The sequence below is a fragment of the Bufo bufo genome, chromosome 6 (genome assembly GCF_905171765.1).
Source record: "Bufo bufo chromosome 6, aBufBuf1.1, whole genome shotgun sequence".
NCBI lineage: Eukaryota > Metazoa > Chordata > Amphibia > Anura > Bufonidae > Bufo > Bufo bufo.
The window spans coordinates 437,868,573-437,882,551 of record NC_053394.1 but is presented as its reverse complement, the minus strand read 5'-3'; the positions used below and the strand labels follow the sequence as shown (position 1 = coordinate 437,882,551).

At 54.4% G+C, this 13,979-nt stretch overlaps 1 protein-coding gene across 3 annotated transcripts in view; it reads left to right on the top strand.

Moving 5' to 3' along the window:
* The window catches only part of RHOT1 (ras homolog family member T1), a 48,449-nt gene extending 35,306 nt beyond the window's left edge, over nt 1–13,143 (top strand). Inside the window, exons 19-21 of one of the 3 annotated variants that reach the window (XM_040438905.1) lie at nt 566–688; nt 9,704–9,847; nt 12,162–13,143. In XM_040438905.1, coding sequence (XP_040294839.1) covers nt 566–688; nt 9,704–9,847; nt 12,162–12,279 — 385 coding nt within the window. In that variant the 3' untranslated portion in view covers nt 12,280–13,143. The remainder of the gene's footprint in view (nt 1–565; nt 689–9,703; nt 9,848–12,161) is intronic. The other 2 variants (XM_040438907.1, XM_040438908.1) reach the window with 2 other exon arrangements.
* Nucleotides 13,144–13,979: the final 836 nt, after the last annotated feature.

Sequence of the window (13,979 nt, the reverse complement as noted above, 5' to 3'; positions counted from 1 at the left end):
GCTCCCGTTATGTCCGGGCCCCCAGGCGCAGGGTGGGCGTGGTCTTGGTGTGTTAGTCATCGCTCTTAATTCGTCTCTTAAAGGGATGCACTAGTCTTCATCATTCTATAATAATGCGCTTGCAGTTTTAGTGCCTCCAGTCCAGAAGTGTCTAGAAGTGTGAAACTTGTCCTAACCTAATGCCTCTCACAGCTGAGGGTTTGTTACTGTGGTGTAGGTCTCGGGCCCGATTGTAGTTTCCTGATGGCTGGTTGTCAGCACTGGAGGCGCCATCTTGGACCTTCTCTTGGAGTCCTCGTCTCTTCTAGAGCAGAACCATGCAATACGCTGTAGCAGACCCTCAGCTGTGTGAGCAGCGGTAGGTCAGGATGATTGGAAGTGTGTGCATTTAGTGGGGGCCGCGGTCAGATAGGCGGACCGTCTCCCTGGACTCTGGGCTCTCAGGACATCTAGGTAGGAGCGGACCTTCCTGGGGGGTGGAATGGGGTGGTGATGATGATGATGATGATGATGATGATGAGCGCTGTGCAGATTCTGACCCTATGTCTTCTGTATGTCTCCGCAGTCACGCCCGGCTACGCTGCCTCTGTACCTGCAACAGGTGTACATACTGCCTGTGTCAGAACCTGCTGCACTCTGACCTCCTCCAGGCCGTAAAGAACAAACTCTTCACCTCCATTGTCAACAGGTCCTTCATCTTATGTGCCCTAACCTACTGACCCGCTGCACGCCCCTCGTCTGTGCTCTGCATCACCTATAGAGAGCCATGCATCCCCTATAGACACCGCTGTACTGTGCATCACCCATAGAGAGCCATGCTGTGCATCACCCATAGAGAGCCATGCTGTGCATCCCCTATAGACACTGCTGTACTGTGCATCACCCATAGAGAGCCATGCTGTGCATCCCCTATAGACACCGCTGTACTGTGCATCACCCATAGAGAGCCATGCTGTGCATCCCCTATAGACACTGCTGTACTGTGCATCACCCATAGAGAGCCATGCTGTGCATCCCCTATAGGTACAGATGTACTGTGCATCACCCATAGAGAGCCATGCTGTGCATCCCCTATAGACACCGCTGTACTGTGCATCACCCATAGAGAGCCATGCTGTGCATCCCCTATAGACACCGCTGTACTGTGCATCACCCATAGAGAGCCATGCTGTGCATCCCCTATATATACAGATGTACTGTGCATCACCCATAGAGAGCCATGCTGTGCATCCCCCATAGACACCGCTGTACTGTACATCACCTATAGACACTGCTGTACTGTGCATCACCCATAGAGATCCATGCATCTCCTATAGACACCGATGTACTGTACACCACCTATAGACACTGCCGTACTGTGCCTCACCCATACAGAGCCATGCTGTGCATCCCCTATATATACAGATGTACTGTGCATCACCTATAGAGAGAGCCATGCTGTGTATCCCCTATAGACACTGCTGTACTGTGCATCCCCCATAGACACTGCTGTACTGTGCATCACCCATAGAGAACCATGCCGTGCATCCCCTATATATACAGATGTACTGTGCATCCCCTATAGACACTGCTGTACTGTGCATCACCCATAGAGAGTCATACTGTGCATCCCCTATAGATACAGCTGTACTGTGCTTCACCCATAGAGAGCCGCCGTACTGTGCCTCGCCTATAGACGCCGCCGTTCTGTGTCTCGCCTACAGACGCCGCCGTACTGTGCCTCGCCTATAGACGCCGCCGTACTGTGCCTCTCCTATAGACGCCGCCGTACTGTGCCTCGCCTATAGACGCCGCCGTACTGTGCCTCGCCTATAGACGCCGCCGTACTGTGCCTCGCCTATAGACGCCGCCGTACTGTGCCTCGCCTATAGACGCCGCCGTACTGTGCCTCGCCTATAGACGCCGCCGTACTGTGCCTCGCCTATAGACGCCGCCGTACTGTGCCTCGCCTATAGACGCCGCCGTACTGTGCCTCGCCTATAGACGCCGCCGTACTGTGCCTCGCCTATAGACGCCGCCGTACTGTGCCTCGCCTATAGACGCCGCCGTACTGTGCCTCGCCTATAGACGCCGCCGTACTGTGCCTCGCCTATAGACGCCGCCGTACTGTGCCTCGCCTATAGACGCCGCCGTACTGTGCCTCGCCTATAGACGCCGCCGTACTGTGCCTCGCCTATAGACGCCGCCGTACTGTGCCTCGCCTATAGACGCCGCCGTACTGTGCCTCGCCTATAGACGCCGCCGTACTGTGCCTCGCCTATAGACGCCGCCGTACTGTGCCTCGCCTATAGACGCCGCCGTACTGTGCCTCGCCTATAGACGCCGCCGTACTGTGCCTCGCCTATAGACGCCGCCGTACTGTGCCTCGCCTATAGACGCCGCCGTACTGTGCCTCGCCTATAGACGCCGCCGTACTGTGCCTCGCCTATAGACGCCGCCGTACTGTGCCTCACACGGACCTCTGACTCGGACAGTATACGCCTCTTCCGATCTGCGCTTCTCCTGCAGACACCTCTCTCCCATATGGTGTGTGGACTACTCCACCATTCTCTCACACAGCCCGCTCCCTGTACTCCGGCATCTGATAGTCCAGCGAGGACGCCCTCTCTATGTCACACAGCTGCATGCCAGCTTCCGCATCTGGAATGGCTCATTTTCAACATCTCTGCTTATTGTCAACAAATGTGAATGATTTGATCTGGTCTCACTGCTGAGGGTTTGTTGCAGTGTGTCAGCCCAAACAATCCTCATGCATTATAACAAATTGTGATACACTGTAACAAACCCTCAGCTGTGAGAAGTATTTTCAGCCTCTGAATATAAATGGATGTTTCCATTCACTGACTGTTATCATTCAAACACTAAACTCGCAGAAGGTGCACCGGCCCTTTAAATGTAGCTCTCTGATAGTCTGGAGCTTGATGCCGGATTAGAGGACTGCTCCTGGCTGGGTTTATAGTGCCGCCATCCTGTGGTGAGCACTCAACGCTGCCTATGTGTGACCCAAGAGCGAGGCAACTCCATAATGTGCAGAGGGGGTGAGGAGAGTCTGCACCAGCGCGATAGTCTGCAGAGGAGAGGGCACAGCACAGGCTGATAGTCTGCAGAGGTGGAGGGGGCACAGCTCAGGCTGATAGTCTGCAGAGGTGGAGGGGGCACAGCTCAGGCTGAAGTAATTTATGTACACAGTGATTGCACCAGCAGAATAGTGAGTGCAGCTCTGGAGTATAATACAGGATGTAACTCAGGATCAGTACAGGATAAGTAATGTATGTACACAGTGACTGCACCAGCAGAATAGTGAGTGCAGCTCTGGAGTATAATACAGGATGTAACTCAGGATCAGTACAGGATAAGTAATGTATGTACACAGTGACTGCACCAGCAGAATAGTGAGTGCAGCTCTGGAGTATAATACAGGATGTAACTCAGGATCAGTACAGGATAAGTAATGTAATGTACACAGTGACTGCACCAGCAGAATAGTGAGTGCAGCTCTGGAGTATAATACAGGATATAACTCAGGATCAGTACAGGATAAGTAATGTATGTACACAGTGACTGCACCAGCAGAATAGCGAGTGCAGCTCTGGAGGATAATACAGGATGTAACTCAGGATCAGTACAGGATAAGTAATGTATGTACACAGTGACTGCACCAGCAGAATAGTGAGTGCAGCTCTGGAGTATAATACAGGATGTAACTCGGGATCAGTACAGGATAAGTAATGTATGTACACAGTGACTCCACCAGCAGAATAGTGAGTGCAGCTCTGGAGTATAATACAGGATGTAACTCGGGATCAGTACAGGATATGGTGATACATTGTTTCCCGGCCTCTCTATAGGGGCAGCAGTGTGGCCCCTATAGAAATGTGATGCTGGCTGCTTTCTGTAGGTTAACATACAGTTGCAAGAAAAAGTATGTGAACCCTTTGGAATTATATGGATTTCTGCACAAATTGGTCATAAAATCTGATCTGATCTTCATCTAAGTCACAACAATAGACAATCACAGTCGGCTTAAACTAATAACACACAAAGAGTTAAATGTTACCATGTTTTTATTGAACACACCATGTAAACATTCACAGTGCAGGTGGGAAAAGTATGTGAACCCTTGGATTTAATAACTGGTTGAACCTCCTTTGGCAGCAATAACTTCAACCCAACGTTTCCTGTAGTTGCAGATCAGACGTGCACAACGGTCAGGAGTAATTCTTCACCATTCCTCTTTACAGAACTGTTTCAGTTCAGCAATATTCTTGGAATGTCTGGTGTGAATCGCTTTCTTGAGGTCATGCCACAGCATCTCCATCGGGTTGAGGTCAGGACTCTGACTGGGCCACTCCAGAAGGCGTATTTTTTTCTGTTTAAGCCATTCTGTTGTGGATTTACTTCTATGCTTTGGGTCGTTGTCCTGTTGCAACACCCATCTTCTGTTGAGCTTCAGCTGGTGGACAGATGGCCTTAAGTTCTCCTGCAAAATGTCTTGATAAACTTGGGAATTCATTTTTCCTTCGATGATAGCAATCCGTCCAGGCCCTGACGCAGCAAAGCAGCCCCAAACCATGATGCCCCCACCACCATACTTCACAGTTGGGATGAGGTTTTGAGGTTGGTGTGCTGTGCCTCTTTTTCTCCACACATAGTGTTGTGTGTTTCTTCCAAACAACTCCACTTTGGTTTCATCTGTCCACAGAATATTTTGCCAGTACTGCTGGAACATCCAGGTGCTCTTCTGCAAACTCTAAATGTGCAGCAATGGTTTTTTGGACAGCAGTGGCTTCCCTGTGGTATCCTCCCATGAAATCCATTCGTGTTTAGTGTTTTACGTATCGTAGATTCGCTAACAGGGATGTTAGCATATGCCAGACACTTTTGTAAGTCTTTAGCTGACACTCTAGGATTCTTCTTCACCTCATTGAGCAGTCTGCGCTGTGCTCTTGCAGTCATCTTTACAGGACGGCCACTCCTAGGGAGAGTAGCAGCAGTGCTGAACTTTCTCCTTTTATAGACAATTTGTCTTACCGTGGACTGATGAACAGCAAGGCTTTTGGAGATACTTTTATAACCCTTTCCAGCTTTATGCAAGTCAACAATTCTTAATCGTAGGTCTTCTGAGAGCTCTTTTGTGTCAGGCATCATTCACATCAGGCAATGCTTCTTGTGAAAAGCAAACCCAGAACTGGTGTGTGTTTTTTATAGGGCAGGGCAGCTGTAACCAACACCTCCAATCTCATCTCATTGATTGGACTCCAGTTGGCTGACACCTCACTCCAATTAGCTCTTGGAGATGTCATTAGTCTAGGGGTTCACATACTTTTTCCACCTGCACTGTGAATGTTTGCATGGTGTGTTCAATAAAAACATGGTAACATTTAACTCTTTGTGTGTTATTAGTTTAAGCCGACTGTGATTGTCTATTGTTGTGACTTAGATGAAGATCAGATCACATTTTATGACCAATTTGTGCAGAAATCCATATCATTCCAAAGGGTTCACATACTTTTTCTTGCAACTGTATGTGACGCTGCTCCCTATCCCTTCTACCCAGCATGCTCCTGGGGCTGCAGAGGAATCACATGACACGTGGCGCCTCCTTGTGAGGGCTCAGTCCCCCAGCCTGCTCGGCTGCACCCCCATATTCTGCTGGGTCCCTCCTGCTTGCAGTGTGTGAGATATTCCTGATGACTGACCCCCTTCACTGAGGTCTGGAGCTTTTGCAGAAATTACCTTACATCTTGTGCCATGCACTAGTCCCTACCAGAGCTGCAGTCACATCATGTCTCATACTCCAGTCCCCACCCAGAGCTGCAGTCACATCATGTCTCATACTCCAGTCCCCACCCAGAGCTGCAGTCACATCATGTCTCATACTCCAGTCCCCACCCAGAGCTGCAGTCACATCATGTCTCCTACTCCAGTCACATGCAGAGGTGTAGGCACATCATGTCTCCTATTCTAGTCACACCCAAAGCTGCAGTCACATTATGTCTTCTACTCCAGTCACACCCAGAGCTGCAGTCACTTACAGAAGTGCACCTTCACCATGCCTTAGGCCGCCTGCACACGATGCGGGTGACCACACATATTTCCGTGCAGATTTCTGTGGGTTTTTGGCGCTGACTTGATCCAGTTTTACCGCAGAACTCACGATTCTTTGGAAAAAGGGTCAAATCTGCAGCTAAAACTGTAAACAATTGACGCTGAAGAAATCAGCACGGAAACAATCTGCAGAAGTGTGCATGGGGCATGGAGAGTTAACCAGTCAGTGGGGTCCGGTCCCATCTCTACAGTCCTGTCCTACAATCGCTAAACACTAATCTGCATGCTGACTGTTTCCTACTAAATGTTATTTATTGTGCTGGTCAGACATCTGGTTTATGCACGTTATTAAATATAATAATCTCATCCCCCTGCGCTCATCCCTGGTGATAGGAGACAGGCTGCTTCCCCTGCATGTGCTAGTGATAGGAGACAGGCTGCTCCCCCTGCGCTGGTCTCTAGTAATAGGAGACAGGCTGCTCCCCCTGCGCTGGTCTCTAGTGATAGGAGACAGGCTGCTCCCCCGGCGCTGGTCTCTAGTGATAGGAGACAGGCTGCTCCCCCTGCGCTGGTCTCTAGTTATAGGAGACAGGCTGCTCCCCCTGCGCTGGTGATGGGAGACAGGCTGCTCCCCCGGCGCTGGTCTCTAGTTATAGGAGACAGGCTGCTCCCCCGGCGCTGGTCCCTGGTGATAGGAGACAGGCTGCTCCCCCGGCGCTGGTCCCTGGTGATAGGAGACAGGCTGCTCCCCCTGCGCTGGTCTCTAGTGATAGGAGACAGGCTCCTCACCCTGCGCTGGTCTCTAGTGATAGGAGACAGGCTCCTCACCCTGCGCTGGTCTCTAGTGATAGTAGACAGGCTCCTCACCCTGCGCTGGTCTCTAGTGATAGGAGACAGGCTGCTCCCCCTGCGCTGGTCTCTAGTGATAGTAGACAGGCTCCTCACCCTGCGCTGGTGATGGGAGACAGGCTCCTCCCCCGGCGCTGGTCTCTAGTGATAGGAGACAGGCTCCTCACCCTGCGCTGGTCTCTAGTGATAGGACACAGGCTACTCCCCCAGCGCTGGTCTCTAGTGATAGGACACAGGCTACTCCCCCAGCGCTGGTCTCTAGTGATAGGACACAGGCTACTCCCCCAGCGCTGGTCTCTAGTGATAGGACACAGGCTACTCCCGCTGTGCTGGTCCCTGGTGATATGACACAGGCTGCTTCCCCTGCGCTGGTCCCTGGTGATAGGAGACAGGCTGCTTCCCCTGCGCTGGTCCCTGGTGATAGGAGACAGGCTGCTCCCCCCTGCGCTGGTCCCTGGTGATAGGAGACAGGCTCCTCACCCTGCGCTGGTCTCTAGTTATAGGAGACAGGCTCCTCACCCTGCGCTGGTCTCTAGTTATAGGAGACAGGCTCCTCACCCTGCGCTGGTCTCTAGTGATAGGAGACAGGCTGCTCCCCCTGCGCTGGTCTCTAGTGATAGGAGACAGGCTGCTCCCCCAGCGCTGGTCTCTAGTGATAGGAGACAGGCTGCTCCCCCTGCGCTGGTCTCTAGTGATAGGACACAGGCTACTCCCCCTGCGCTGGTCTCTAGTGATAGGAGACAGGCTGCTCCCCCTGCGCTGGTCTCTAGTGATAGGAGACAGGCTGCTCCCCCTGCGCTGGTCTCTAGTGATAGGAGACAGGCTCCTCACCCTGCACTGGTCTCTAGTTATAGGAGACAGGCTCCTCACCCTGCGCTGGTCTCTAGTGATAGGAGACAGGCTGCTCCCCCTGCGCTGGTCTCTAGTGATAGGAGACAGGCTGCTCCCCCTGCGCTGGTCTCTAGTGATAGGAGACAGGCTGCTCCCCCTGCGCTGGTCTCTAGTGATAGGAGACAGGCTCCTCACCCTGCACTGGTCTCTAGTGATAGGAGACAGGCTCCTCACCCTGCACTGGTCTCTAGTGATAGGAGACAGGCTCCTCACCCTGCGCTGGTCTCTAGTGATAGGAGACAGGCTCCTCACCCTGCGCTGGTCTCTAGTGATAGGACACAGGCTACTCCCCCAGCGCTGGTCTCTAGTGATAGGACACAGGCTACTCCCCCAGCGCTGGTCTCTAGTGATAGGACACAGGCTACTCCCCCAGCGCTGGTCTCTAGTGATAGGACACAGGCTACTCCCCCAGCGCTGGTCTCTAGTGATAGGAGACAGGCTGCTCCCCCTGCGCTGGTCCCTGGTGATATGACACAGGCTGCTTCCCTTGCGCTGGTCCCTGGTGATAGGAGACAGGCTGCTTCCCCTGCGCTGGTCCCTGGTGATAGGAGACAGGCTGCTCCCCCCTGCGCTGGTCCCTGGTGATAGGAGACAGGCTCCTCACCCTGCGCTGGTCTCTAGTGATAGGAGACAGGCTCCTCACCCTGCGCTGGTCTCTAGTGATAGGACACAGGCTACTCCCCCAGCGCTGGTCTCTAGTGATAGGACACAGGCTACTCCCCCAGCGCTGGTCTCTAGTGATAGGACACAGGCTACTCCCCCAGCGCTGGTCTCTAGTGATAGGACACAGGCTACTCCCCCAGCGCTGGTCTCTAGTGATAGGACACAGGCTACTCCCGCTGTGCTGGTCCCTGGTGATATGACACAGGCTGCTTCCCCTGCGCTGGTCGCTGGTGATAGGAGACAGGCTGCTTCCCCTGCGCTGGTCCCTGGTGATAGGAGACAGGCTGCTCCCCCCTGCGCTGGTCCCTGGTGATAGGAGACAGGCTCCTCACCCTGCGCTGGTCTCTAGTGATAGGACACAGGCTACTCCCCCAGCGCTGGTCTCTAGTGATAGGACACAGGCTACTCCCCCAGCGCTGGTCTCTAGTGATAGGACACAGGCTACTCCCCCAGCGCTGGTCTCTAGTGATAGGACACAGGCTACTCCCCCAGCGCTGGTCTCTAGTGATAGGACACAGGCTACTCCCCCAGCGCTGGTCCCTGGTGATATGACACAGGCTGCTTCCCCTGCGCTGGTCCCTGGTGATAGGAGACAGGCTGCTTCCCCTGCGCTGGTCCCTGGTGATAGGAGACAGGCTGCTTCCCCTGCGCTGGTCCCTGGTGATAGGAGACAGGCTGCTCCCCCCTGCGCTGGTCCCTGGTGTTAGGAGACAGGCTGCTCCCCCCTGCGCTGGTCCCTGGTGATATGACACAGGCTGCTCCCCCCTGCGCTGGTCCCTGGTGATAGGAGACAGGCTGCTCCCCCCTGCGCTGGTCCCTGGTGATAGGAGACAGGCTCCTCCCGCTACATGTGCTTGTGATAGGAGACAGGCTTTTCCCCCTGCTCTGGTCTCTAGTGATAGGAGACAGGCTCCTGCCCCTGCTTGCGCTTGTGATAGGAGAAAGGCTCCTCCCCCTGCTTGCGCTTGTGATAGGAGACAGGCTCCTCCCCCTGCTTGCGCTTGTGATAGGAGACAGGCTCCTCCCCTGCGTTTGTCCCTGGTGATAGGAGACAGGCTCCTCCTCCTGCATGTGCTTGTGATAGGCTCCTCCCTCTGCGCTGGTAATATGAGACAAGTTCCTCGCCCTGCATGCGCTGGTAATAGGAGACAGGCTCCTCCCCCTGTTCTTTCACGTCCCTCCCCCTTTCTAGAGTGTGAGTGCAGGATTGTCTCTGTGGCCCCTGTGACCGGCCCCTGTGTGTGTGTATAAGGTTGAGAGCCTGGGTAGATGTCCTGGGAGAGTCGCTGATGACGGATGCGGAGAGCAGCCTGGGACACCAAGTGCACCCCGTCTCCCACATGGAACATTCCATCTTCATGGAATCATCTGCTCCGCCCACTGTAGAGGTGGCCAGGTACCGGGCGTGTGACCTCCTGAGGGGTGTGGCCTGGGCACATTAACCCTGTAATCCCCAGGTCTGTGTGTGCCAAGACTAACTGTATATAACCGACCATGCGTGTCGTTCTGTGTACGCAGCATTACTGTAAGACCATGTGTGGAGACCAGTGACCCCTGTACAAGTGACAGCGTACCAGTCAGGTGACGTCCCACTCTTCTGCCGGGCTGGCACCGCACTCAGCCCCATAGAGCTGGGAGAGCTCCTCTGTGACTAATGTGGTGCACCCCCACGACGGCGGCAGTGACTTATAGTTAGCGCTACCAACCCCCCGGGGCGGCAGTGACTAATGGAGAGCACCCCCGCGATGGCGGCAGTGACTAATGGACAGCGCCCCCGCGATGGCGGCAGTGACTAATGGAGAGCACCCCCGCAATGGCAGCAGTGACTAATGGAGAGCTCCCCCACGATGGCGGCAGTGACTTATACAGAGCGCCCCCACGATGGGGGCAGTGACTTATACAGAGCGCCTCCGCGATGGCGGCAGTGACTTATACAGAGCGCCTCCGCGATGGCGGCAGTGACTTATAGAGAGCACCCCCGCGATGGCGGCAGTGAGTTATAGAGAGCACCCCCGCGAGATGGCGGCATTGACTAATGGAGAGTGCCCCCTGCGATGGCGGCAGTGACTTATAGTTAGCGCTACCAACCCCCCGGGGCGGCAGTGACTAATAGAGAGCGCCCCCACGATGGCGGCAGTGACTTATACAGAGCTCCCCCGCGATGGCGGCAGTGACTTATACAGAGCGCCCCCGCGATGGCGGCAGTGACTAATGGAGAGCGCCCCCGCGATGGCGGCAGTGACTAATGGAGAGCGCCCCCGCGATGGCGGCAGTGACTAATGGAGAGCGCCCCCGCGATGGCGGCAGTGACTTATAGAGAGCACCCCCGCGATGGCGGCAGTGACTAATAGAGAGCGCCCCCACGATGGCGGCAGTGACTTATACAGAGCGCCTCCGCGATGGCGGCAGTGACTTATACAGAGCGCCTCCGCGATGGCGGCAGTGACTTATACAGAGCTCCCCCGCGATGGCGGCAGTGACTTATACAGAGCGCCCCCGCGATGGCGGCAGTGATTAATGGAGAGCGCCCCAGCGATGGCGGCAGTGACTAATGGAGAGCGCCCCCGCGATGGCGGCAGTGACTTATAGAGAGCACCCCCGCCTTATACAGAGCGCCCCCGCGATGGCGGCAGTGACTAATGGAGAGCGCCCCTGCGATGGCGGCAGTGACTAATGGAGAGTGCCCCCGCGATGGCGGCAGTGACTAATGGAGAGCACCTCCGCGATGGCGGCAGCGACTAATGGACAGCGCCCCCGCGATGGCGGCAGTGACTAATGGAGAGCGCCCCCGCGATGGCGGCAGTGACTTATAGAGAGCACCTCCGCGATTGCGGCAGTGACTAATGGAGAGCGCCCCCGCGATGGCGGCAGTGACTAATGGAGAGCGCCCCCGCGATGGCGGCAGTGACTAATGGAGAGCGCCCCCGCGATGGCGGCAGTGACTAATGGAGAGCGCCCCCGCGATGGCGGCAGTGACTAATGGAGAGCGCCCCCGCGATGGCGGCAGTGACTTATAGAGAGCACCTCCGCGATTGCGGCATTGACTAATGGAGAGTGCCCCCTGCGATGGCGGCAGTGACTTATAGTTAGCGCTACCAACCCCCGGGGGCGCCAGTGACTAATAGAGAGCGCCCCCGCGATGGCGGCAGTGACTTATAGAGAGCACCTCCACAATGGCGGAAGTGACTTATAGAGAGCGCCCCCGCGATGGCAACAGTGACTTATGGAGAGCGACCCCGCGATGGCGGCAGTGACTTATAGAGAGCGCCTCCGCGATGGCGGCATTGACTAATGGAGAGCGCCCCCGCGATGGCGGCAGTGACTTATAGAGAGAGCTCCTGCAATGGCGGCAGTGACTAATGGAGAGCACCTCCACAATGGCGGAAGTGACTTATAGAGAGCGCCCCTGCGATGGTGGCAGTGACTTTTGGAGAGCGACCCCGCATTGGCGGCAGTGACTAATGGAGAGCGCCCCCCCCCCGCGATGGCGGCAGTGACTAAGCAGAGCGCCCCCGCAGGTGATTTTGGCAGTGTTTTAGGTTCCTGAGATCCTCTTCAGGTTTATGGTAATTTCCACACCAGTTGTGCAGATAATTAGTTCTTATACTTGTAGCCTGGCACTAGTGGATGATGGGAGTTGCAGTAGTGTGTATGTAGCAGTGCTGAACTGGTGCAGGGTGCTCACTGACGGATTGTTTTCTGTGTTGCAGGCACATGTCGCAAGCAGAGCTGAAAGGCTCCACGTTTTGGCTCCGTGCCAGTTTTGGCGCCACCGTCTTTGCGGTCCTGGGATTTGCCATGTACAAAGCTCTGCTGAAGCAGCGATGATCCAGGATCGGCCATGGCTCCGCCCACGGACATTGTTTTATCCCCGCCCATTCCCCACCCGGTATTATTTATTCGCTGTATGATCACTACGTGTGGATTTCATCACCTGCTCCTAGTATTCAATACCAGAGATTCCCCAGGACTGGCAGCGTGACCTGCGGGGGTGGGACCTCCCGTGTCCCCTGTGCCTGATCTGTGGATGCTTCAGGATGGACACAAAGTGCCAAATGTGGTGGGACAGAGCGGCAGACTGACCACGTGGAGCCGCCCGCGCTGTGGACAGCGAGTACTGCGCTTTCTCTGTATATAATGTATATAACTGAATGTCCCACTACCTTCCAATAAAGCCCCTCCTCTGCTTTTCCTCCTGTCTAGGCCCCGCCCCCAAGGAGCATTTTTGTTTCTCTATATGAACAGATGGATTTTTTTTAAGACGGTGTGTAGTCTGTGAGATCCCAGCCAGAAATTTTGAATATTTTTGAATGAATTGATTGACCCGAGCTCTGCCTCCACTGGTGCCGCCATGATGTTCCTTCTCACACTTTTCAGTCTCCACCGTAAGACGCCCGCACTGTTTATGTATGGCACGTATCCCTGCCCATCACCACTCATCTCAGGCCATGCCCCCACTTATCACAAGGGTGAAGCTTCCATTTGTCATCACTGACCTCTGTGGATTTCATTAAACTCCACCCTGTGCACCCGTCTGCTCCATTGTTTGTTGTCCGGAACTCAGTCTCAAACCAATGTGGCCCCCGCTATGGTCACAGAGCTCTCGCCCACTGCTCTGCTATCCAGCTTTCCCAGAGACAGAACTCAGAAGCTGATGCCAGATCTTCAGGGTCTCTGTTCACAAGGAACCCATCGACCAGCTGCTGTTGACAGATCTGTTAGGATGTTTCTGTTGTGGAGTCTGACACTGCCTGAATGTATGTACAGCAGCTGACAGGGGCAAGGAACTAGTGAGACCGGCTCTGCTTCCATACCACAGGCTATGAGCGTTGTAAAGTAGGTGAAGCCGCAGATCCTGGCAGCTTGTGTGCTGATCATATGGTTACACACCAACCCTCACACCCCACGGCGGCCGTCTTGTGAGCACGTGATGGGGTCACTTCACGGTTAGGAACTGGATATACAAGAAGGGTGCTGGACGATCGCTGACTGAGACTGGATGGATCCTGTGTTATGTCATGTATACTCCAGTCCCACCCAGAGCTGCAGTCATTACTCTGCTGTTAAATCATGTTGTATATTCCAGTCCCACACAGAGCTGAAGTCATTACTCTGCTGTCAGATTATCTCATGCTCCAGTCCCACCCAGAGCTGCAGTCATTACTCTGCTGTTAAATCATGTTGTATATTCCAGTCCCACCCAGAGCTGCAGTCATTACTCTGCTGTCAGATTATCTCATGCTCCAGTCCCACCCAGAGCTGCAGTCATTACTCTGCTGTTAAATCATCTTGTATATTCCAGTCCCACCCAGAGCTGCAGTCATTACTCTGCTGTTAAATCATGTTGTATATTCCAGTCCCACCCAGAGCTGCAGTCATTACTCTGCTGTCAGATTATCTCATGCTCCAGTCCCACCCAGAGCTGCAGTCATTACTCTGCTGTTAAATCATCTTGTATATTCCAGTCCCACCCAGAGCTGCAGTCATTATTCTGCTGTTGTATACCCCAGTCCCACCCAGAGCTGCAG